The sequence below is a fragment of the Priapulus caudatus genome, unplaced genomic scaffold, assembly GCF_000485595.1.
Source record: "Priapulus caudatus unplaced genomic scaffold, Priapulus_caudatus-5.0.1 Scaffold117, whole genome shotgun sequence".
In the NCBI taxonomy this organism is placed as follows: Eukaryota; Metazoa; Priapulida; class Priapulimorpha; order Priapulimorphida; family Priapulidae; genus Priapulus; species Priapulus caudatus.
The window spans coordinates 2,038-29,246 of record NW_014577178.1 but is presented as its reverse complement, the minus strand read 5'-3'; the positions used below and the strand labels follow the sequence as shown (position 1 = coordinate 29,246).

Sequence of the window (27,209 nt, the reverse complement as noted above, 5' to 3'; positions counted from 1 at the left end):
GTACTTTAATAGTCGGTGATCTATCAGAAATCGCCTAAAAAAGTCTTATTTTTGCCTCCAGAAAGAGTCTTATAAGTCCTTATTTCAACATGTGTCTTACTACTATGAACCCTGATATATATACATACCTGCTTACTATATTAGCGCGAGTTTCTAAAAGAATATATAAACTCGTATAAAACTATTATCAAACTTCTGAACAGAAGTCAAGTAAGTGTATGTTTTACTGACATTTCTTGTGTAAAGAAGTAGGGTTGTACTAGATAAGGGCGAGTCCAGTTTCATATGTGTTCGTACATGGTTAGGCCATAATAAAAATATTGTTTGTTTGCCCTCCTCACCCGACCCACCCGTCAAAAAAATGTATTTATCTTTCCCATTTTTTAGCTCACCTTGACATCGTCAAGATGAGCTATTGCCATGGGTCGTCGTCTGTCGTACGTCCGTCCATCCGTCCTTCCGTCAACATTTGGCTACGCGGTCACCGATAACTCAGGAACCGTTTGACCCACATGTTTGAAATTGGGTATAGTTGTTACTGCTATGGGAGAGGTTTGAACGTCCTATTTTGGAGCACGCCAGTTGACGTACTTTCGAGCCACGGCAATTTTTTGGAAAAAATGGAAATTGCCATTAGTCAGGTTCAACGGATTTTGCTCATTTTTTAATATGTGAATGAATAAGGGCTGGCCCCAAAACGTATTACAGGGGTTTTGATATTTTTTTTATGCAAATTAGGTAGGTTTTGGCAATTATATAGCATGTTATATAGACACGCAGATAACAGTCTGTGGTGTCACTCTCGTCTGGTTCGTTTTACAAGATTTCATTGACAATATCTTTAATGCAAAATTGTTGTATTTCCTCTCCACCCTGCTGATAAAACGTCTATATTAGAGTAAAGTTTTACAAAACATGTCAGAACGCAGCATAACCTATTTATTTCGAACGCCATCGCTAAGAGACATCAAAGCGGGTATAGCGCCATCTACCGTCACAAATTGGGATTCATTTTGGTTTAAAAATTATTATTGCGATATACAGATGGCAATTCCGTGTGCTACCGCCTAGAAAAACTCATACGAAGTAAACACTTCCATGCAACCAATTAACCTTTGACAAAAGTTGTGTTATGGGCAGGGAAACACCATTGTCACGTGGTATATAGCAGCTACATGGAATAAGCGTATCCTCTCAATCTTACACGTTACACAATGTCATCGGGAGCTTCGCTTTTAGGCAGTGCCTAAATCTGAATATTATAAAAACGTTAAATGGCGATCATTTAGGTGTAACGCCATCACTCGCCCACATCTCAGACTTTCACATCTCAAACATTTATTTTCACATAAAAAATTACACATATCAAAATATCAAGAGTTATAATGGGAGTTCTCCCATATATACTCTCCGTTCCTATAATGCACGTCGATGGTTGCTCAATTAAAACTGACTTCTTCTCACTCACTCATTTGTGTCCTTTTTTGTGGTGAGCTACAGTGTCATTGACACTTTCATTTTTTTACAAATTGTATCACTGTACATTATATAAATTTGTAGGCAATACATGTACCAAGCAAAACAAACATTCAACATAAAAGGTATCTCCACACAAGCACACCCGAGCATGTAGACACCATGCTGAATTTGTAAAAAGACCCCCCTTCAAAAAAGGGGGAAAAGCCTACCTACCTACCCAAACTTTTCAGCCTGGGTCGGGTGAGAGCAAACAAATATTTTTTTAATTGTGGCCTTTCTGGTCGAACGAGAAATGTTAGTATTCGTTGCTGTTGTAGCGCGTGTGTAAAATGTCGTCTATTACGTTCATGCAAGTGAAATCTCACGCAAAGGGGCTGCATAGAAAACCATTGCACGACTCAACAGTGTTTCCCCAAGACTTGCGAATTTGTTGTGTGTTTCGAGAATAATATTCATATTTAGGCACTGCCTAAAAGCGGAGCTCCCGACGTCATACCACGTGACAATGGTGTTACCATATTATAAAATGGAGGCGCGTTTTAATTGTATTTGCTGGTAGTAGTGGTGCGATCTATCAGGGTACTGTATTATGTGCTATCACACTACTGCTACATGCAGTCTACCAAGCACTGACTGATACATTAGCTTTCTGGAAAGCACCTTTTATCAAACATGATTTGTATAAAACACTTCGAATCGCTTAAAATTCGTCTGCATACGCGCTCTTTTATGTTACCGCTGTCAATTCCTATCACTACTTGATGCTTTCGGAAAGCTTCTCTGCGAGAGAAAACTGATCCCGGTGGCAAGTTTTTGTTGCTCTGTCTCACTAGCAATGCCAGCCGAGAGATGTAACCTCTGCCCTGTGCTATTTATACCTGTTATTTAAGCAGCCTCCACACTCGGGTGAAGCGCGCACCACGCAGTGGTACTTTGAGGTCTCTCGAACCGATTCCGACTCGCGTTCGTCTGAAGTAAGTGAGCGTATAAGCACTTGGACCTGGGTAAGAACGCTTAAAGCCCCCCCCCCTCACTGGAGGAAAAGTTTTAGCCGGCGCAGCTTCTGCACGGCAAGTGAGTGTGCATATATAGATTCCTCCAGCATTAAAGAAGTCCACTAGATGCTATATTCTATGTAGACGCGTTCACTAATTCGAATTTCATTAGAACGCAGAAAATGTCGACTTCTCATGTGTTAAATGGCTGTTTTTACGTAGCATTTCTAAGAAGATTGCGATGGCTAGGTGCACGTATACTCCGACGGATTATATTCTGTCCGTTAAGTTGGCAGTGCTCCAATTACTAGCTTCCTCAGAAGTGTTCTCTTCCGACCCGATAGCATGCATTTATGAAAGGCCCTCAGGAAAACAACCACTGCGATGCGGGTGGATGATCGTGTGGCCGGCACGCGGCCGTGTGTGTACACGCGCGCATGTAAACGCTCGAGCGCGTGTGCGCGCGTGAAGTCATCCCTGTTTTGGGGATACATCCTGGCAACAGGTGTACCAAGTTTATCCCAGATCTGTGCCAAACAGCCGGCCAAGTGGCACATGTCTTACTACAGCTTACTACTCTCGCACTCTTGATGTAGTGTCTGTTTTTATTTATTTCGCGTCAATGAATTTTGTTAAATCTGCCGTGCGCGTCTAGACAGGCGAATTGGTCCAATATGTTAGTCATATGCATAGTTGCGGCTGAGGGTTGTAAGAAGGTCCCGGTACGTCAAGGTGCACGCCGGCCACGTTGCCTCCGCCACCGAACATGCGGTGCATGTGTACGGCACTGCGCCAGACACGTGCGTTTGTTGATGTCTTCCGATTCCATTGATAAACCGGTGTGATTCGCGGTGTTACAGTAGCACTGACGAGCCGATGTTTTTTGCGATCGCGCGACTATGGCCAGTTTTTCTCACGCACTCGGTTTTTACTGGGTTTTAGTTTTTACTGGGTTTTAGCCGTGCGTGATCGTTCTGCCGTTGCAATTTGTCTGTGGTAGATAGCTGACGAGTCAATAGGCCCTTTGCTTTGTCGCAACAAGCTCCACGCGCGCAAAAAAAAAACTGACGGCTGGCGGGCGGCTAGTAGATAGCGTGATGTGTGTAGATGAAAACTGACCAGTATTTATTATTGAAATGCCAGACCTTATCGAGGTCCTCCCCGAACCTGAAATGGCAAAACATTCTCGCCGTGTTTATTCAGCTTCGCTGTTTATGAAAATTGGCGTTCGCACAAAAAATGTATTTATATTTGCACAAGCAGTGCGGTGTTGCCTTAATGAGGGGGCGAGGCGTTAATGCGCATGCGCGGGTGCTGCTGCGGGACACTAGGGTCGGGCTCCTCGTTCTGTGCTTTCATGAATGCTCTCGGGCTAGGCTCGGCCGGGGTATTTTTGGACGTATTTGTACGCGTCCGACTTTATTGGAAACAAATGGTTTTGTCCGTGCGCTCAGTTTGCCGTGTGAGTGAACTTGTTTTTTCCGCTGGCTGTTCACACCTAACGTTCTTTCATATGGTGATTCTTTTGAGTCGCAGGGATGCTAGTCGTTGGAGGGGTGGGGGGATTATTGAGATGTAGAAGGGGTGGCGAAGGAAGGAGCACAAGGGTGTGTCTACAGTGAGCTGTGTGGCGGACCATGTGCAGTGAGTGTAAATAGGTTTGGGTCAAAATAATAAGAAATAGTATAGAGCCGGGGTTGACATTGAGTGTAAATGATGTAGATGCATTGCTCAGATACACAGTGAGTCAAAATGTGGCGGATGTATCGGAGGTCCACATTAAGAAGTGTGAGGAATAGTTAAGGCGTGTTGAAAGGTTTTAGGCATTGCGAGGGAAATGTGGAGGGTTGGGGTTAAATTTTAAGCAGTGAGAGGTGAAAATGTAGTTAATTCAAGTAGTGTGATGCCGTGTAGAGGTGTGGGGTCACATTAAGTAGTAGGATAAATTACGAAATTACGTAAGAAATTACGGGGGTGTGGGAACAGAGAAAGCGTGTTAATTAAGAGGTGTGCAGGCACATTATAATTAAGGCGTGTGGCACCGTGTCCACGCTGTGAAGTGCAGGGAGATACAGGTGTATATACTATAAGAGTCGTGCGGATTAGGGTTTCAGTGGTCTCGCTCGAGTAGCAGAGCGAGTGTGTGTCTTTCGTGCTAATGTTTGGGTTTCCTGCGTGCGTCGCGGCGCACGTACGTCGGCACTGGTCGGCTTACGGCGGATTGTGTTGGCCTTTCTGGGCGGCAGAGACCTGGCGTTTGAATGGCGCGCCGTCGTCACGTAATTGCCTCGAAAATTACTTAAACGTTAACGGCCTCTCGGCCGCTGATACTCGGCCCAACTTATTTGCGTTGGATTTCGGTAAACACGGTCGTGTTTGTCTGCCGATTACGCGAAGTGCCCGTGCTCACGAGGCAAAATATCGCACTGCGAACGTCTCATGCCGGGTCGCCTTACGGTGGCCGGCGATGCGCGGTTCCTTTTCATGTCGCTGCTCGTCGGAGGAATTCTGCTACAAGGCCAGAGCTTCTTTCGCCGGTGGCTTATTTTAAACGGCTCAGAGGCACCACAGCGATTTCATGCCGAATGTTGAAGTTTTCGAGCGCTTCTCGTGCAGTGCGAGCCGCGCCTGCGAAGTGGTCGGTCTACGCGTGTAACCCGAGCTTATGCCCTCTAGAGGGCGCCTCGTCACTCCGATATAATTTGTACTACGACCACGAGTGGTGGTCGCGCAAATCGGATTCTTGCGTTATTTTCGCTGTGTCAGACAATTACGTGTCTCCTTGTCGCTATTCTATGGACAAGCCTGCGGATGACGTGCACGTCGTTTGACAAAAATATTAGATTTGATATTTTGTCTCGTGCTTCGGGTGTTTGGGAGTTAGTAGGAAACTTGTTCGTGGTTGTTATAGACGCGAGAAATGTAGAAGAAGCAGGCAGATGCTGGTTAGCATGCTCATTGAGGTATGAAGATGCCCCTATTCGGAGGTGTTCGAGCGTGACAAAGTAGAAAACTAGTTTCTATTCATGAAGTGTCAATTGCTATTCATTGCCGTCGCTGCTGAAGTTGGAGCAACGCTATTCCATACACGTAGCCTACCTAAGACTGCTTGTTGTTATCCACAAAGATCATGCTAGTGTCTGCAGCATATACTAATAATTCTTCTGAAACTTGGCCGAAATGTCCTTGGCTGTTGAACAGCGTTTAAGGGACAGCACTGTCCAAACTCGGACACTGTTATTGTGTCTGGCCGATAGCGTATAGTTGTGGGAAAATTTGAATGAGCCAGCATTTTAATGAATGCTACTATTTGCTTAATGGGAAAAATAAACTTTGCAGAATTTGGAGTGACTTTCTCTGGGTTACCCATCCCACATTTGCAAGCGTTGCTAGGTGAACATGCACAGTGTCCAATAATGTAGAGGTAATAAGGCCATATACCTGTCAAGCGGCGATTACCGTGAGAGGAGTTAGCAGAATGATTAGCTGTCGTGATTGTCAAAAATGTGTGGCCATATTCGTGATTATAAAGCAAACATGATCGAATATATTATACCCTAGGTCGAATGCTTACTACTTAGTCATGATTTTATGAATGGCAATCATGTGTGCGCTTTCCTAGCGCAATCTTTAGATTGAAAACGTTTTCAGTCATGTATCAGTGATATTTTCAATGGTGCCATTGTCTGGGCACTTATACGTAGCCGTCCAACGTGTCTCATGGGGAATCATTTAGTCTGTCGAGGTCTACTCACTGTATGCAGCATTAATACGTTGTAGTAAAAAAAACGTATTAAGCGTACCGGAAAAGTGCAGTTTTGTTGTGCGATTGTGTATGAATTAGTGGCTAGTATTCTGAAAGGTCAGCGCGCATATTATGCACATATATATTAGTGGCCAGGGAGTGGGGGGGAGGTAGGTGAGAAGCCTTCACTTGCAGTGATGTCCGTCCACTTGTAAAAGCTGCTGTTAATTGGCATCTCGCTTTGATCTCATTTCCGCACCCATCGCTTCCTTTGTTGTGTTGCTCCTTCTCATTTCAGCCTTGCTCCCACCACATCTCTCTGTCTCTCCCTCTCTCCCTTGCACACGTACAGACTCGCACGAACACGTATTTAGACAGTCAGCTGCTAGTTATTGATGTTATAGTGTATACCTGTCTCTTTGTCGGCAGAAATTAGTCGTACCTTTTTCACACAGCAAAGCGTATTGTGGCAGACATGTAGAGATTACCTGATATTGTTAGTAGCTAATGATATGATGGTCGTATTTCTCAGTGCTTGGTTTCATACAACGTTCCCTCCACGTTTCACTCGTAGAAAAAAAGTACCCGTCTACTGATATTGACGTCACTGGTTTTATTTATTCCTTGTACAACTATAGTGAACATATTAGTAGCACAGTGATAACGATAGGATAAAGACGATGTACGCCACAAAGAGGAATGGGTTTTACCATGGGGGCCCAGCGCTAGGGCTTACTTTAAAATGTAGGGATAGTTGCCCAGTAAAGCAGGGTAGTGGTAGCGGTGTAAGCTTTCTATATAATGGGAACAGCTATAAACAGGAAGTTGGCATATCTGGGGCTAATGCAGACCACATGTGTGTGCCCACCCTCTGCTTGCATAGCTCACAGCTCGGTCTCCCTTTATCTCTCCCTCTTGCCTTTCGCTGCTTCACTCTTCTCTGTTCCTTGCCCCCCCCCCATATGTTCTCCCCATCTCTTGCTTTCTCCGTGTCTATCCCTGCCTGCCGTTCTCGCTCCTCATGTTTTATAACCCTTGCTTGTGGCCCTGGTAATACCAGTCTCATTCGATTTGTATATACGTATTTATTTAGATTTTTTGGAAGATGGAATCAGCCAAAGTAAAAACTGACATCCTGATGGAGCTATTTTCGCTAATTTGCTGTATACAGAATGTTTTAAGAGGTCTTTAGTAAGAGGGTTCTCGGTCGCTTTTCCTTTATAGCCTGCGCATGACGTGTCTTGCACGTACACCGTCAGGGTGTGTGCAAATTAAATCTCTGGTAGTGATGCAAGATGCCTACAGTAGGTGCTCGTTGTTAATTATGCTTGGTGCAAATGATGGATGCGAAGTATTCAAGTGCTTGCTGTCCGAGTGAATGAGGGTGCCATGTATACGCTGCGCTTCTTGCCATTATGAGCGTTACCACCGTAAAAGCAGATTACTTGTAACGTTATAGTGAACGATTTGTGCTCTACAAAACGGCGCAAAGCTAGTTGGGCTATATTTGGATTGACTGCCTTAGTACGAAGATGCATAATGCAGCCATACCACAAATTATTGATTTTATTATGACGTGGATTACAGAGATTTGCAGTAATAAGCCAATAATAGTAGCATGTATTAATTTGGCTAATCACATGTGATACTGTTGGCCAAAATCCATTTATCACCACTGGAGAGTATAATTTGAAAGATTATTAGGCTCTTGCCATAGAAACAAATGTTAGCAGTGTTGGTTACATTACTTGATATATAGTTATTGTTGTCTTATTAGTTGTTATGCGCAAAATAACCTCCTTAATTATAGTACTTTTTCGTCTTCATGCCAGATATTAATGAGATTTATAATGTCCCAAATGATCATATGGAGTTGTTTCCGGATCAACTCATATATTATCAGATGTCGGAATTTATCCTACTTTAAAAAAGCATTATCATAACAACAGTGATAGTGTTAAACTGTTATGAGGTTGATTAGTAAAAACGTGTTTATGATAGATTCAATATATGCATCAAGAGTGCATAATAGAGATGCATTATGATTTGATTTCTCTATTATGCACTCTTGATATGCATATATGTACTAGACATAATTTTTCTCGTTATCAGTAAAATGTGATGTGCACTATGTGACATGAATGTACGTGATGAATAAATGTATGAGATTGCCATCTAAAAAGTGTATTGTTTTACTATTGCAGGTGTACAATGGGTCAGAGGAATTTGGGCAGGACTCCCCAAGATATACCTCTCCGAAACCTGGCCTCTATCATGGTGAACCAGCATATTTCATGGGTAAGTGCATAGTTTAATATGTAAAAAATATAAATTCCACAACAATTGGCAACACTTGAATTACTTAATTTATTATATCACTGGCAATTGTTTCAGCGCTAGTATCTGCTTATATATGTATATTATAAATGATGTTGTGTATTGACATAAATGCATTATTTTGAAGAGTTCATGAGCAAATCTTGGCTTGTATTCGTTTGTGTATAAAATCAAGGTTCAATAAATCAAAGTTCTATCACATTTATATGAGAAGTATGTATGTCAAAAATATTTTTATGCATAAAACGTTGGTACTAACAGCACCTAATTATATATTTAAACACTTAACAAATAATAATATGCTTAAATTCTCAAGTGTTGTCATGTTGAAATTCTCCAAATTCCGAACGATTTGTGTTTTTGATCCGCACTAAAACTGTGCAGTGTAGAGAAAAATGGTGTTGCAAGTTTGGGTACATCAAACGAAAATGACAAAATATAGGTATAATGCATCAGTTTAATAAGAAAAAATCTTATACTTTGTCAAAAAAACCTAGATTGCAAAAAGGCAAGATATTCACTATAATTTCTTAGGGTTTCTTTGATTGGCTGCTCAGTGCTGTTGTTTGCATGATTGTATTAGTTTGTTATAAACATTCTGCCATATCAGCATTAATATGATGTTGAATTACAGATGGAGCGCACAATTCACCTGACCCTTGGTCAGGACCGCCTGGTCATCCGAACGGCTTGCCGTCGTCCAGCTATGGCCCAGCCATGATAGGCAGTGTAGGGCCCCACTTCACTCAGCCCACGTCCACATACGCCAACATGCATCCGCCCCCTGCACATCACGACTCTGTGGTAAGCCGCACACACAATCTCACGTTAATGACGGTGCACTCTCGTAGCACTATTCTGGTTCTTGCATTCATTAGGGATTTTAGTAGCCAGAGTTCAATTGAAATGAATATTTTCAATTGTCATTGGGGTCGTGATTAGCTCTCATTGCATTGGGTTTATTTACGATGAGGTCGTTGCACTGTACTATACGAATTTTTACAAAATAACCTTGGCGTGGAAATGAAATCATTCTCTCATACCCCCTCTTTTTGTATCTACAGGGCTACAATCCAGAACAGTTGCTGTCCAGTGGTCTTCCACCAATGTCAACGTTCCGTGGGGGCCAGCCTGTTCCAGCGGGTGCACCGTATAGTACATCTCCCTCCAACCTTGCCAGCTCTGAAGGAGCCAGCCGAGGCAACAGCTCACAGCAAACGGGCGACGCAGTGCGCAATGCGCTCGCATCCGTAAGTGTCGCCTAGTCTACGCATTCGTCATCGCACGCGTGGCAATTGTATCTCAGTTATTTATAATAAATATTTATGGTCATTCAGTTGGTCTTCTATAGGTTTTTAGTCACTGGCTCCCTCTAGTGAGTGACATGAGACTATATTTGGATATAATGTCAAATGCGTATCTAAGGCCAGACTTTACATTATGTTACTATGTAGTATGTACGTCTTTAAAACGTGACTTACAAGTACTAAAAATGCGTGATGTATGTTGCAGTTCTTTGCGCGTTTCAAGACAATGTTAGTAGCTCCATTAAAGCTATCTGATGTAAATTTAATCTAATGTTTTAAATCGGGTAGAAGTATTGTAGGAGGTATCGCCACCTGGTGGTAATAATGTGACTAAAACTATATGGAAATGTGCTGAACGTTAATTGAGGCTTTCTTTTTAACTGAAGGCGTTACAGGTAATGTCATGATAACGATAAAAATAAGACTGAATGGTAGAAAGGTTGGATATTCTAAGTTTTACTACAGCTTGAAAGTGAAGAGACTTATTATTCATAGTTCGATGAGATTTAAAGAGTAGGATGCTCTCATATCTATCCCTTCATATGAGTGCTTATACATAAATTAATCAAGCTTTAAAAAATTATGATAATGCTCAGCATGATATCAATTGCACTCAAGTGATTTTATCGGGTTACGTTTACTGGGCAGTAAAGCATATTTCTGAGGCCCACATATAAGATTAGGCATTGATTTAGAGGCCAATTAATTATTCACACATTCACTACATGTTGCCACGCAGTTATAGCATCATAGCAACGTGTTTCCTGGGCAACAGGTTCGACGTCTGACCAGTTTAAGTCTGTGCATTGTAGCGGAACTGCCTGTAATAGCTGTGCATATTGCAAAGATCCCAGTGAGTTATTACAGTTTTGTTTCAGCCTTGCAGGTTATTTACTGTCATTGCTATTTAGGATTGCTCTTGCTGGGCCTTAATTACGAATGAAATATTCGCGTTGTTGTTGTATTTTTACAGCCATTACGAGCCATGATATCGTACCACTTAGCAGTTTATATGCCATTCAATAACCGCTAACTGTCAAATGAAATGAAATAATAATTGGCTCATTGTTTGTTTACAGATTTATTCAACTGACCATACGACCAGCAACTTCCCATCAAATCCTTCCACACCGGTCAGTAGTCCACCACCAATGTCAGGTAAGTTGTTTACAGTGTTTTTATTTTTGTTCGTATTCAGATGTCATGTTTTAACGTCTACACGTTGTTGACACACAACTTGGCATATTAGCTATATTTCATAATTAGGGGAAATTACATTTTATTTAAGTTATTATGGTTGTTGTATAGATAGGACTAAATTCTGAGAATATATTTTAAATTGTAGGGAGATGTGTATTTACATGTTTATTCCATGCTTGTTATCTAAACATCCACGTTTGTGTAACTATAAAACGTATTAACTATATGTAGGCATATGTATTATAGCTATATGGATTATAGATTCATTATGGTGGTGTATCTATGCAGCACAGATATGTTTCGATGTTGTGAAATTTTAATAAATATTATTCTCATATGTTGTGCTTTTGTTGTCCATGAACCAGGTTCAAGTTGGCCAACGCGACCACCAGCACCCACATCTCCACATTATGGCGAAAGTCATCTGCATTCACTTGTGAGTTAGTGCTGAATTCAGCATCTTTTCCTATTTACTATCACCATTTGCATGAGCAGTTAAGTGCATACCTCGAGTGTGCATAAACCTTAACGCACTTTCAACCTGGCAGACTCGTTCTGATGATGTCAGTTTCATTTCTGTCACTCTTTCTATACTTTGCACACCATGTAAGTGCTTGCATGCATGGCTATACCTCTTTCTTGTTTAGCTGTGTTTTCTAATTGCATGCATATTATTTTCATTATTTTCCTTTATTTTTATAACAATACGTAATGCGTTATCTACAATTTCTATCATTTTCCTGAATATGTAGCATTTTCTAATACCATTCTTTCTCTTTATATAGAATAACCACTTCTATTTTGCATGTAGTCCTACAGTAGCTGTTGTAGACAGCCAGAACAAACAGTAGACATGGTAGATGATGCAATCCATAGGTTACAGAGGGAGCTAACAACAGCCACAGAGGTACTGGCTCATCCTTACTGATGAGAGGGGATACAGACACACGCATGATACATTGCACGATTTCAATTGTGTATTATTTGTCCCTAAATTATAATTATTTTTAATGATTAAACACCTTTTCATAAACGTCCTTGTTGCACCACAAATTGTCGTCCCTACACAAATTGTCGTCGGCGACAATTTGTGCAAAATTTGGCAAAACCTCACACCACAAATTGTCGCCTCCTGCATTTAACTGAAGGCGTTACAGGTAATGTCATGATAACGATAAAAATAAGACTGAATGGTAGAAAGGTTGGATATTCTAAGTTTTACTACAGCTTGAAAGTGAAGAGACTTATTATTCATAGTTCGATGAGATTTAAAGAGTAGGATGCTCTCATATCTACCCCTTCATATGAGTGCTTATACATAAATTAATCAAGCTTTAAAAAATTATGATAATGCTCAGCATGATATCAATTGCACTCAAGTGATTTTATCGGGTTACGTTTACTGGGCAGTAAAGCATATTTCTGAGGCCCACATATAAGATTAGGCATTGATTTAGAGGCCAATTAATTATTCACACATTCACTACATGTTGCCACGCAGTTATAGCATCATAGCAACGTGTTTCCTGGGCAACAGGTTCGACGTCTGACCAGTTTAAGTCTGTGCATTGTAGCGGAACTGCCTGTAATAGCTGTGCATATTGCAAAGATCCCAGTGAGTTATTACAGTTTTGTTTCAGCCTTGCAGGTTATTTACTGTCATTGCTATTTAGGATTGCTCTTGCTGGGCCTTAATTACGAATGAAACATTCGCGTTGTTGTTGTATTTTTACAGTCATTACGAGCCATGATATCGTACCACTTAGCAGTTAATATGCCATTCAATAACCGCTAACTGTCAAATGAAATGAAATAATAATTGGCTCATTGTTTGTTTACAGATTTATTCAACTGACCATACGACCAGCAACTTCCCATCAAATCCTTCCACACCGGTCAGTAGTCCACCACCAATGTCAGGTAAGTTGTTTACAGTGTTTTTATTTTTGTTCGTATTCAGATGTCATGTTTTAACGTCTACACGTTGTTGACACACAACTTGGCATATTAGCTATATTTCATAATTAGGGGAAATTACATTTTATTTAAGTTATTATGGTTGTTGTATAGATAGGACTAAATTCTGAGAATATATTTTAAATTGTAGGGAGATGTGTATTTACATGTTTATTCCATGCTTGTTATCTAAACATCCACGTTTGTGTAACTATAAAACGTATTAACTATATGTAGGCATATGTATTATAGCTATATGGATTATAGATTCATTATGGTGGTGTATCTATGCAGCACAGATATGTTTCGATGTTGTGAAATTTTAATAAATATTATTCTCATATGTTGTGCTTTTGTTGTCCATGAACCAGGTTCAAGTTGGCCAACGCGACCACCAGCACCCACATCTCCACATTATGGCGAAAGTCATCTGCATTCACTTGTGAGTTAGTGCTGAATTCAGCATCTTTTCCTATTTACTATCACCATTTGCATGAGCAGTTAAGTGCATACCTCGAGTGTGCATAAACCTTAACGCACTTTCAACCTGGCAGACTCGTTCTGATGATGTCAGTTTCATTTCTGTCACTCTTTCTATACTTTGCACACCATGTAAGTGCTTGCATGCATGGCTATACCTCTTTCTTGTTTAGCTGTGTTTACTAATTGCATGCATATTATTTTCATTATTTTCCTTTATTTTTATAACAATACGTAATGCGTTATCTACAATTTCTATCATTTTCCTGAATATGTAGCATTTTCTAACACCATTCTTTCTCTTTATATAGAATAACTACTTCTATTTTGCATGTAGTCCTACAGTAGCTGTTGTAGACAGCCAGAACAAACAGTAGACATGGTAGATGATGCAATCCATAGGTTACAGAGGGAGCTAACAACAGCCACAGAGGTACTGGCTCATCCTTACTGATGAGAGGGGATACAGACACACGCATGATACATTGCACGATTTCAATTGTGTATTATTTGTCCCTAAATTATAATTATTTTTAATGATTAAACACCTTTTCATAAACGTCCTTGTTGCACCACAAATTGTCGTCCCTACACAAATTGTCGTCGGCGACAATTTGTGCAAAATTTGGCAAAACCTCACACCACAAATTGTCGCCTCCTGCATAAATTTTCGTCGGCGACAATTTTTGCTGCTCTTGCCGTTCCCAATTTTTAATCTCACTGGCGACAATTTGTGCAGGCAAAATGAAACCTAACTGCACAAATTGTCATTGCTTGCACAAATTGTCGTCAGTCGCTGTCTTCAAGCTACAGAAGATAATGATGATTACAAAGATGATGATGATGATGATGATGATGATGATGATGATGATGATGATGATAATGATGATGATAATAATCAGTGTTGGGGGACTCGAGGCCGGCCTCGGCGTCCATACATACATACATACATACATACACGCACGCACACACACACACACACACCTCCACACACACCCTCCATACACACCCACGTGCCACGTGTGCACACACACACACACACACACACACACATGGCTTTGAACAGGATCGTATAATGTGCTTCAATGGCTGGTGACAATTTGTGGTGTCAGCTCCTTCACAAATTGTCGTCGGCGCCGACGACAATTTGTGCAGGAGGCGACAATTTGTGGTGTGAGGCTTTGCAAAATTTTGCACAAATTGTTGCCGCCGACAATTTACGGCGACAATTTGTGCAGGGACGACAATTTGTGGTGCAACCATCCTTCTTCTTATTGACTAATCAGCTTGTATGATAAAATGAAGGATTTGATTTTTGAAACTCTTTTAATGATTTACTTCCCTACAGAAACACTACTGCTTGATATTCATGTAAATTATGTATTCAAGTAAAACTAGTATGTTAGAGTAGAAGATAACTTGGTGATCATAATACTGAAATTATGTACTCAGTGGTTTATGTAATTGGGATGTTGGATTTCATGTACTTAAAAGCACTTGTTGTAGCTCTTATCCCAGATGGTCATGATGATGTGCGTAGCCACTCATACCTCCCTGGTTCTGGTTCAAATAGTGTTTCTTCCCCCTTGCAGCAGAGTCGTATGGAGGAAAGGTTGGACGATGCCATCCACGTTCTACGGAACCATGCTGAGGGGGCGCCACTATCCCTTCCTCCAGGTCACCTACCGGGCATGCCGATCATGCACACTGCACATTCCAATGGAATCATGGGAAACATGGGTGGCGGTCCAGGGTATCTGTCGGGCGTGCCGTCGGCAACGTTAATAGATTCTCACATGGTAAGTGTGGGTCATTTGGAAAGAGTAGCAAACAAGTGCATGGAGTGATTACCATCATTCTCGTGTAGAATACTCCATATAGATCCCAATGCATGCTCTCGTTTTCAAACTGAAAAGTCTGATATTGGAGACGGATGTGAATTCATACTAAGTATACTAGTGGGCTAACCCGAATATTAAGACTTTTTTCATTCATTTTTAAATATGTGAAAATGAGCATGCGTTCTTGCATTCTAAGTGTGAATATAAATTTCTGATGCAACTTCATTGCCATATGTTTTATATCGGTCACATTTTCATCTATATTGGAATGGTTTTGGCCTTGTTTTGATTATGCACAGCTGGTGAAACGGCAGTATCTTGTTCAAAAGTTCAAAATGTTTTATATTTCACCATATAGCTTGGACAAAAGAACTTGGTTGGGGTTAGTGCAGAAGGTGGAAGGATATAAGTTGGTAATAATAAGCCCACCATTCATAAGCCAACATTTTCGAAGTGAATCTTGGAAGGTATCGGAAGGACAGATATGTCTTGCATGCGCAGTGCACTTGTGCAGAGTGAGCCAAAACACTGGATGAGCCCACTTGCTTGCATGCATTCTTTATGAGTTCATTTTCATGAGTGTTAACTCAAGCAGTTGGTGCCATGCCAAAAAGTGGACACTGGTTAGAAAGAAGAATGAAAATATATATGATTTTGAGGTATACATGTGGATTTGGCAGAATGCTAGGCAGAACTGAAAACCGTAATGTTGCTATCGTTTCCATCCTAATTAGTTTGCTACTGTCGTAGCTTGTTTCAAATCTTATAATTCAATATTGAGTACATCGCGTTTCTATTTATAGCAGGCTGTAGCATTAGCCTAACATTAGCCTAACTTGAGGGAAACATCAATAAATAACTGTAACCATCCTATGCAAATCGCTGCATGTATAAATGCAACATTGGGTGGCACGTTAAAGAAAAGTTTATCTTAAGTGTTGGGTGCATTTAGTGAATAGCAAGACGGTGCCCACAAGCGAGCAGCAATTATGCTGCTACTGTTAACGACAGTCATCAAAGATTTCTCTATCAGTCTTGGCAAGACAGTCAAAGTCACACTACTAGATATGTGTTCGTAATTGAGGCTGCATCTGGAATTTGTTAAACCTGTAGAACCCAACACTTATCACAGATCTGGTAGATTTCTGTACAGTTGATAATTAGAACCATCTGAATCGACTGCACCAGTCTTTGGTGTATACCCCTCTGTAGATGTGAGATGGTAGTCTTTTGCCGATTCTAGGCACTCCTATACGGCCTCAATACACAATGTACTCCTTCTATCCTTCGACCAGTAGTGTCTTCAAGAAAACGTGTTTGTTTTGTTGTCACCTGTGTCATTTATTCTACACATTGCTTTCGATGTTCAATTCATAGAATTTTCTCTGTACATTTGGAAGTGTGTTATTTAATCTGTGACGATTTCGGGTAATACATACACGTGATTGGCAGCCACTGTGACAGCGGTCGCTATCCTTCACAAGATCGTGCGTAATGAATGACCCATATATTTAAAAAAATGTAGTTATAATAATTATAATTACAGACGAAACGTAACCATGCCGACTGTATCACGCGGTAGACCACACCCCGTGTCCTCTCGTTGCACCTTACACCTGCGTTGGTAGCGGCAAGTCTGGACATTATCAGCAATCAATAATGCCCTCGGCATCCCCCTAGTGTAGCGCTACTGCGAGCGTATAGGCGATGGTCCCTTGAATACGGCGCCCGCGGCGAATCTGGTTCCAGTTAGATCCCTAGCGTTGTGTTTCAGCTGAACATCTTTGCCGATTTCTGGCCAATCGCAGGCGCCGAAAATCACTGTGAAAGCGGCGGGAAGCTTTCTCAGTTGTGATGTAGGCCCCGTGTCTAGTCATCGGTTGGTGGGAACGTTTTTGCTCAAATAAACATTTACCCGTGACTCCCTGCTTCCCTGCCGCCGCCCCCCCCTCCTGGGAACGCCGCTAGGTGGCAGGTTCTTCGTTATTGAGGCATCTTCGTGTGACTTCGGTGTGAGGGAGTCAGTGTTTGCGATTGTCTTAACGTTGTGCGCTCGTGTTCCCAGGTGGGCCAATATAGGCGCATATAAGTCTGGGGACATTTATCTGGGCCACAATACTTGTGGGTTTCTACCCTCGGCTGCCTATTCCACCCTGATGTTATACTGGGGAGTGTTAGACGATAAAAAAAACGTGATCAGTATGATCAGCAGCACCGTGATTACACATCATCAGGTTGATTGATAGCAGCAGTGCTGTGGTGGATGCCGACGGGTCGATGTGTCTACGTTTGCCTTGCCAGATTAGCAGTCTGGGCGGTATGCGGTTAATTACCTGCTAGAGATGACAGTGCCTGTGCGGGATTCCAAAGTTGTCAAAGTTTCTAGCTCACTGTCCATGTAGGTAGAGGCACACTGTGAGGTGAAAAGCTGTCTCATCAGTTCTCCCCACCCCTACTAACTATGTGGCTTGAGGTTTCGTAGCCCAGTAGTTGTGTAATACTGATTAATGACACATGTGTGGAGTCTTTGCACAGTTTCAGGAGTGGGCGACTATCGGATGTGGGAGTGCACTGGGTGAAGCTATCCCCCTTGGGTCTCGAAAGCAGGCAGAGCGGTATTCATGTGAGGTTGGAAAGTCGGGAGGTTTAAATGAAAACAGGTTGGATAATTGTTTCATGCTGGCAGGCTTGTTTTGGCATGGGTATCAGTGTGTTAACTGTGCTGAGCCCTGTTTGTATTAGCACACAGCTACTTCAGGCGCGCTTCTTGTGTGGATCGGCTGCTGCGGCTGCTGCTGCGTCACAGCTAGCTGACTATCACCTATCTGATCTATCTGTCATGCACGACCTTGCGTAATCTCTCTCTGTGATAAACAGTGCCTGCTTCTTTTCTCACAGTCACCGTCGTCATCGTGCGGGAAGATATCATTACCAGAAATTATTCATCAGTGGATCGCACGGACATGCGAAATAGCTGCACTGTTCGCAGCGTGCGTGCGTGGGGCGCGCGTGTATTCGTTTACTCCGCTCTCTGTGGTTAATGGTCTAGCAACAACCAGTAAGGGTTCTACATGGACGTTGGAGTATCAGTGCGTGGATATTGCTGCGAGAGGATAACTGTCGACGCGAGCTCGTGATTGGTGACGATGTGGTACCCGGCCGACAATAACTGGTCCAGCGTTTCTTATCCCAGTCAGTACCCTGCCTACAATGGCAACGGATATGGCGGTGCGCTACCCTATCCTCAGCCGTCCATGTACTGGGTGAGTGGCAAGCCGGCCGACGATGTGCGCGCGCCGCTCTTGTTATGCGTATGGTGGCGAGCGTAACTTACCAGCTGCAGTGAAGTTTGTGGGGCTTCATATCTTGTCAGCTTCACTTGGATGAGGAGCGTCTGCGATTCCAGCCTAGAGGGAAATTCGTGTGTGATGCCATTGTGTCCGAATCTAGCTCTAGAACTATAGCCTTTCAGTCTGCCACATGCGGCAGAGTGAAGGGCTATGCCTATAGTTCTAGAGCCAGTCCGAATCTAGACGAATGGTTGAGTTAAGACTGAGCGTAATTCGCGGGCAGCAATAAATTCTTGTAGTGATGGGTTTATATGCGCTGCAGGTGCGTTTTGATGGGTGCATGTCTTAGAATGAGAGGATTTCACCCAGTAGGTGTTAAACCTGTCGTAATAAAGTACAGAAAACGCCGTCTAGTTGTAGGGTTGCCAAAGTATAAGTGATAAAATACGATATGAAATATACGGAGTGAAAGAGAGAGAGAAGGAGAGCGTGGGTGGTGTGAACTATAATATAGCTTCCTATAGCTGGCAGGAATGAGTAACCTACTTCTGATTCTATTTAGTTCAGGTACCCGTTCTGTGATTGTATTGATCACTGTGTGGACTGAAATACAGTTGTAAGACACCTGGGAGTGATAGCGCATGCGATGTTTGCAACGCCGGGAAGAACACACCGCAGGTTGCATTCGCGTGTATTTCACAAACAAACAAAATCGCTCCACCAATTACTAATCTCGTTGGTTTCTCTTGTTAATTTCTGCTTACCAGTGTAAATGCTACCAGCTGTACACAGAGACCTTTTTCGACGCTGTCTAAACTTTTCGCAGCCGATCTGTACATTGATAGGGAAACTGCCCACATGTGCTAGCAATAGAGCGTGACCCTCTCAAAAAGCCGTCGGCCTGTACTAGATGCAAAAATTTTCTGCTGGCCTGACAGTGGTAACGAAGTACATATGTTGTAGAGGGGGCGGTGCCAAGATGCCTGCGAGTGTGTAGAAAGAAAATCCTGCCCAAGCTTCGCCTCAGAGAAGCTGATTCGGCATTGTTATTTCAAGTATTCTATTCATAGACCTAATCAGCTTGTTGATATTTTGCGTATATTGGTTACTTTATTGCGTGGCTGATTTATTAGTATATAGCAGGTAGCCAGTACTGTGCCTGCTTGATTGATTAGCAGGAGCCATTGAGGCGTGCGTCAGTTTCTTGTTACTCGGCATCAAAATTGAAAATGTAACTTGTGAAACATCGTGGTAAAGAAAGTTAGATTTGGTTAGGCTGTATATAGCCCGACCAGACTGGGAAACAAACCTAAATACTCTGGTATTTCGTTGTGGGACTGTTTCTTGGAGCTAGGCTGTATAATATAGCAAAAGCCAGAGAGTTCTACCTCATCCGCTTGGGTACAGCAGTAGCTGCTAATACAAAACAGATGTTGCAGTTTACTCCATGGATTTGACCAGCTAAGCAACAGCGTTTATAGCAAACTTAGGTGGTTGCGCACATTATATCAAGACAAGTATATGGTCGCATACCACCTTTGTTGCTGGGCGCGAAATTTTTTTTCCCGTTTATGCACTTCAAAGACTGCACCGTGGATGATCACTAGGATATTAATCTGTTTGAAAATATCTTTAGTGTGTATCCTAGGATTCAGCCCATGACTAGTGCTGCATTTAATGTGTGTGTTAACACCGTTTGATATGGATACTCACCAGAAAAAATTCTATTTTGCAGGCTAGTCCACATACATTTCATGATGACCACCTGAAGAAACACATTGCTTCAGACCCTCTAAGCCCAGGTGCGAAAATCTTTTTATTAACAATGTGTATTTGGTAAGGAATTGAATTACTCAATAATTCCGGCAATGTGAAGGTTTTGCCCGGGAGTATTTTCCATGTCCCTAGTCTTAATGGTATTATTGTGGATGTTTAACTGGCACAATTTGCTATGCCCCAGAGCCTAATAATGATCATATCGTGGTTGTTTTACTGGGGACTGTCTGCCACATCCACAGAACATAGTAATGATATTACTGTGTGAGTTATAACTGGCACAATTTGCCACATCTCCAGGAACTATTAATGATGCAAATATGAGCATTATAACTGACACTATTTGCCATGTTTCCATGACCTAGGTTATGGTGCTCCTTTTGCTGTTTTACCAGAGCATGTCCTGCAGGCATGTCCTGCAGGCATGTCCTCAGGTCTGAGTAGTAATGTGAATGTGAGTGTTTTAACTGGATCAATCTGGCATGCCTACAGATCTGAGTAAGGAGTGTGATGATGATGATAGTGACACAGACGGACCTGCCCTGAAAGCGGAGAAGATCGACACCAAGTTAAACTCAGATATGCTCCTTGAATCGACGAAAAATGAAGCAACGTCCACGTCAGCACCAGCCGGATCAACCACATCGTCGAAAAAGCGATCAAGAAGGTTTGTTATGCTACTCGCTTATCTTTGCTTGCTTTCTTACATGCTGAGCTACCAACACCTAAAAACACCATTAGATGTGATAGATAGCTGGATATGTACATTGTATGTGCAGTGGTGATCATATATTAAATACTGTATCATTTATAAATGTTTATAATATTATTACAATTGAATTAGACTTATTTAATCCAGTATAATTTCATAGCCTTAATAGCCTTATTAATCCATTTATATTAATTCAGAACACTTATTTCAAGAATGTGTGATTACATGCATTTTAATTTATGTCTTACAATTATACAGGATGCAAAGTATTCGGCAATTATTTACTGCTGTTCAATCATGTGTCCTGGGCTGTGAGGGAGGGGGAAGGAGAGAATGAGAGAAATGGAAGAACTTTTAATGATCCACATTGACATCCTTTCTGTAGCAGTGCAGAAGCAATCTATTCAAAAAAGCAAGAGAGAAAGAGAGAGAGAGAGAGAGAGAGAGCGAGCGAGCGAGCAAGCTTTTAAGTTATTAGCTTTTTTATCATTGTAGCAGCAATCCGGAAGATGATGATCCACCAGTTATAAAACATGAGCGTGAGAAAGAGAGGCGACATGCGAACAACGCTCGCGAAAGGTATGCCAGAAGCCGAGAAACATCTTGTTTTTTTGCGTGATTATTTAGTTCTCACTATTTATCTTTGATAACAAATTCTCATACACTTTACTCATCCAATACCTATCACTGGGAGAAAAAATGCTGCTGATTGTTCATTTCATTTACTGATTGGATCTCGGTGTTTTTATGCCAGAAAGACGTGACATACTATGACGATATCACTATGCCGATCACTAGTAATGTGAGTCGTTTTTACACCCGTAGAGTACGAGTGCGAGACATAAATTCCGCATTCAAAGAGTTGGGCAGAATGGTGCAGATGCACCTGGCAGAGGACAAACCACAAACGAAGCTCGGCATACTACACCAAGCGGTCAGCATCATCACCAACCTGGAGCAGAAAGTGAGAGGTGAGTCGCAATATCGTGATAGATGCATCGCAGGCTGCACAGCTTCAGGAGGTGACATCTGATGAGCAGCGGGGTGGTAAACGTGATGTGATAGGTCTGTAGGTGTGATGTGAATGCGATGGAATCGCAGTGTGTTATCATAACGAGCTCATCAGCAGCTGCAGCAGTACTGTAGAAATCAGTAGCATTCACTTGCTGTGTAATATTTTTACATATCATTGGCCTAACTTTAGCATGATAGGCACCCGTCTTTTTATATATGTTAATTATGAGTGATACATACTGTCTTAAAGTTATGATTGGCCTTGTTTAAAATGAACATTGATCAATTTTATACATATTTTGAAAGTAGTTTGCAGTGTGTTCATTGTCCATCTTGCTTATGATATACTGGAATAGAATGATAACATGGTTGGTTCACGGATATATATATATATAATCCATTTCAGAGCGGAATCTGAATCCCAAGGCAGCATGCTTGAAACGGAGAGAGGAGGAGAAGACTGTAGAGGATCACACAAAGTCTTTGGGGCCACCTAATGTCAATCCACTGGATGCCTTGCAGCCACAGCCATCACATATACAGGTCAGTTTCGATCAGTAACTCCATCTGTAGTTGTATTACTGTGTTGGGTGTGGCTAACTGGCAACAGCGTTTTGCTCCCGAACGAGCCACCCGAAGATACAGATGTAAACGAAATAGTTTCACTGCTGGTTACCTGCCAGGCAGGTGATTTCTTGCATGTATGTACAGCTGGTTTCATGCACTAACTTTGCAGAGGTTGACATGGAATTAGCATGGTTATTACTTGTGCTGCGCATATTGCGAGCATGCAGCAGTTGCATCTGAAGCAGATGAAGTATTTTTTGCATAACTGGTTCCTTTGGCATTTTTAGCAATATTGCTCATGTTTTTGTTGTTGTTGTTCGTGTTGTTATTTAATTTTAAGTCATGGAACATTACTTTTGTATTCAGTGCCCTTACTTACTTGCATGGGTTAAAATGGATTACGTTGCTTTAGTCGTGCATTGACAATTTATCCTTTAGAACCTTTTCTAATCATATAATAATAATTGTTATACTAAAAAGTAAAGAACTAACATACCCTAACTAATTGTTTGATAACCTCGCAAGGTGGGGACACAGGGTAACCTTAGTGGGATGGTATTGAAATGCACTGGATGTCAAACTATATCCTGGAGAACGTCGCTTGTGGAGGTACAGGTGATTGTAAGATCACAGTGTGACCTACCAGGCATTAGATGCTTATTAGGGTTTGTGTTCATTTTACAGGCTTATGATTACGATGATGGCAATGATGGTGAATATGATGTATTCATGGAATGACGGCCACCAGGTTAGGGCTACTGAATTATACTCATTCAAAAGTAGGTGTACAGCGATAGGATGTCACAATAGGCCCTGTGTCCCAACTATTGCATGTGTTTACTAGCTTGTACACTAGAGCTGTTTGTTCGTGCGTATGTGTGTGCATGTATCTGTGTGTGTCTACGTTCATATGCACATTTGTGCACATGTAGGTTCTTCTGTATTCCACAATTTAGAGTTTTTGATGACGCTGCAAGAATATATTTTATAATATCGTGTGGGGTTGTTTCGAGATTCAAAACAATACAAGCAAAATTGTCTTGCTACAAGTTAGTCACTGTTGTTGTAGTATTGTAGTGATAGATGGTTGTTTTATGTTGTCAAAATCTATGATCAGTTCTTACTATATTTGAAAATGTAAATTTTGAATTATTGGTGTATATTTAGTTTTGCATAGCAAGACACTAGCTTGTGTGCAAACATATGCATTGGTCTGCTGGACATGTGGGGTTAGTCAGAATTTATTCTGCTACCTGACTCGTGTCTTGTGGCCCTAGAAGTACCACATTTTGATTGTTGTTATGCGGTTTTAGTTACATAATTATCAAGCATAAAATGAGATATTGCAGGATTCCTCGGTAGATAAGTATCCAACATAGCCTCGTAGGTTGCTGTTCTATAGACGTTCATACAGCAACCAACTGCCAAGAGTCGTCATTGCATGTCCCACAAACCAACCTAACTGTATTTTTTGTTTGTTTCAGCAAATGCCTCCACACTCGACCATGCTTCACCAGCATCCGCCACTGCACATGAACTGATGAATTTGGGGGCCCGGAGACTGGTGCGGCCACATGTGGTACCAGCTACCAGGGCCTGTGTGAACAAAGCCTCACAAACTGTTGCCAAAACTGTGCTCGTTTACTAGCAGAACGCTGGTTGTGTGTTGCCGTGAAGACGAATCTGCTCGTAGACCAGCTCTGAGACGAGTGGCGCATAGCCGATAATCAATTGTGAAATCGTAGTGTAAACTGACCAAGTTATGTTGATGTTTTCGCATGCGTGCGCACGTGCATGCATGCGTGCGTGCGCACGTGCATGCATGCGTGCGTGCGTGCATACGTGCACGTGTGAGAATGTCTGTAGGCGTGGTGGTTTGCTGCCATGCACTGTACAAATATTGTCTACTGGATACTACACTTTATGCATAATGCATTTGTTCCTGTGGCAGGATACCAAAGAGTTACTTCCCAAAAACAACAACGTAGTGCGTGCATCTTAAAATTTACCATGACTTTTTCGTACTTAATTTGTTTCAAAAGTGTTGCAGACTAGTCTCCTCTTAATTCCTATATAAACCATTATAACGGCGATTATGTGTATAACGGCTGTCCCATCCTACTTATTATTTGGTTCGTGGACAGCTATGTTGTGAACTCTGTTGTGCTTGATGAAACAGTCGTGGAAAGTTGAGAGTAAAATTGTAAGAGCAGAAACTGTTTTCACCTATTGTGAGGAAACCTGTGTATAATTATGTAAGAAAGGTTATATCCATATGGTATAGCCCTCTAGTGGGAGAACGCGCAGTTTAAAGGTAGCAGAAGTTGGGAAAGTCTACTATTGTTAAATTTTTTAGTTTTTTAACGTAAATGTCCAGAGGTGGAAGAAAATCTTCAATCATGTCATTCAGATGATTCTACTTGTAAGGTAATTTAATACGTCCGTTTGACCTTATTGAATATGTGAATTGGTGTAGAAATGAGATGTTGGCATATATTATAGGATAATGTTGATCATGGTTGAACTTTTGATTGTATACGTTTCACAGTTTCTTCATGTTTTCAGCTGGTCAAACTAAGGTGAAAGCTACTGCGTAAGGATGAGGTGAAATGGAGATGCTGCCAGGTTATAGATGATAGATACTGACTTGGTTTCCATTTTGTTCTGTTTGGGAACTGTTTATTGGTTGTCTCCTAAGATGTACCCTTGTACAAATCGATCATAATGTTGTGTTCACCTTGGACAGGTTTACTTGTCAACCTGGACAGGTAGTGTAGATTTATAAATGTTGCCAGATGCGTGAACATTGAGACTGGTATCATACGTAGCGGACTTACATTAATGACCACTGTGTTCTGTTCGAATTTATATTATGTTGGCTCAGAACATGGGAAGCAGTAATTCAGCAAGGGAGATTTCTTCACTGGTAAACGATGAATCGTATTTTGTTGTACGCTGTTAATCACCTATCGTTTAAACACTCGGTAACAATGCCTGTATTTCATTTGTTCTATAATCGGACTATGAGCGGAAGCGATTTGCAAAACCCAGATCTGATCAGCTTTGTGCATGAGTTGTAGAATTCGATTGAGAAAGTTTATAAAGTCAATTTTTTTATTTTATGATGCAACAGCAGAGAAAAGTATGTAGGTTGTAGACATTTATGATTATCTCAGTATTTTATTTTAATGCGTCGATATGATATTGTAGATACTAATATTGATTAGGTGGAAGGCTGTTGCGGTCAGTGCCCAGGGAGCGAGCGCCCTCTATAGGCGATGTTCCCACTTAGTTTTACTCTGCTCTCGGCGGGCCTATATGATATTTACTTGTTTGCAGAGAAGAGTAAATTCGTGAAAGTAATCTTCAACTGGCAAATTGAGTTTACGTGAAGCAGAATAAAGGTTATGTCAGATTGATTGGTAATGGAAGAGCATTGCCTCGGGCGCGGTCATGGTTGGCCTAACAGCTTCCGTGTACTGTCGAGGCCTCACCTCTCCTAGTGACAACCCAATGATCACTCTGCATAAGTAGCTGCATGCTTTAGTTGTTTGCCTGTTATTTTGAATCATTCATCTTGTATCAAGTGAATTCCATCTCTGTTTTATATATGAAATTATATATATTTTATGATGAGAGACCTTTTCATTAAATCCTATTGATCCAGTGTGCCAGGCCACTGTGTTTTATACATACATATCCCCTATCCTCTGCGCTTAAATCGCGAGCGTGGACTTCTGGACATACTTAGGTTGTAGCACTGCTGTAATGTTGCAACAGCGTGATTACACGTCGGATTGGCTGTAGTTATTGGTAAGAATTCATCAAACTCTCTTGTGTTTCTAAGAGAGCACCAGTCGCATGCTTGTACCGAAACCTTTTACACACTGCGACTAAGAACTGAATGTTGACTTGCGAAGTTCTTCATAACTTTGCTATTTTGCACAATTGTTAGCAGTTGGGTCGTAATCATGTTGGGGGGNTTAAGGTGTATTTAAACTAAAAGCGAATCGTATACAGAGTTGCCTAGGTACTGTTATAAGTGAGTTGAGTGTGTACAATGTAATTCATGTAAGAACCGACCTATGTATAAAGCACCATGATGTCAGCATACATATCCTCGAGTTGTGGTCAGCCAGCTCCTAGGGCCAGCTTGTGTATCGTTATGCTCAAAATTTGCAAGTCATTACAGTGTGTTTTTGGTCAGATCATAAATGGCCTCCGGTATCTCTGTATCTCTACTCGTTTAGCTGAATGCTATATATTCAGTGCGGTGTTCTGTCGTCTTACGTCGCTGAGGGCTGAATGGCTGACAGTATCATGAAATCTCCAGTAGCATATTTTCCTACAACAGTAGTATTCTGCTGTTATGATAGCGCAAAGTTGTACATAGCTTTCATGTAGAACATTAATGTCTTTTTCAGTAAAATGACCTGTTTTGCGTTTGTTTTGTCGTTGCCAATAGCGGTCGCATATCACGTCATACATTGCGTACATACAGAGTTGACAC

At 41.5% G+C, this 27,209-nt stretch overlaps 1 protein-coding gene across 5 annotated transcripts in view; it reads left to right on the top strand.

The window, feature by feature from the left end:
* LOC106805550 (transcription factor 12-like) overlaps window positions 1-27,128 on the top strand; it is a 79,756-nt gene extending 52,628 nt beyond the window's left edge. For 3 of the 5 annotated variants that reach the window (XM_014807192.1, XM_014807189.1, XM_014807193.1), the window contains 12 exons: window positions 8,424-8,517; window positions 9,191-9,360; window positions 9,621-9,806; window positions 10,943-11,021; window positions 11,429-11,499; window positions 15,092-15,298; window positions 20,366-20,432; window positions 20,899-21,073; window positions 21,614-21,697; window positions 21,944-22,089; window positions 22,539-22,675; window positions 24,184-27,128. In XM_014807192.1, coding sequence (XP_014662678.1) covers window positions 8,424-8,517; window positions 9,191-9,360; window positions 9,621-9,806; window positions 10,943-11,021; window positions 11,429-11,499; window positions 15,092-15,298; window positions 20,366-20,432; window positions 20,899-21,073; window positions 21,614-21,697; window positions 21,944-22,089; window positions 22,539-22,675; window positions 24,184-24,240 — 1,473 coding nt within the window. In that variant the 3' untranslated portion in view covers window positions 24,241-27,128. Of the gene's footprint in view, window positions 1-8,423; window positions 8,518-9,190; window positions 9,361-9,620; window positions 9,807-10,942; window positions 11,022-11,428; window positions 11,500-15,091; window positions 15,299-20,365; window positions 20,433-20,898; window positions 21,074-21,613; window positions 21,698-21,943; window positions 22,090-22,538; window positions 22,676-23,383; window positions 23,479-24,183 lie in introns of all 5 variants that reach the window. The other 2 variants (XM_014807191.1, XM_014807190.1) reach the window with 2 other exon arrangements.
* Window positions 27,129-27,209: the final 81 nt, after the last annotated feature.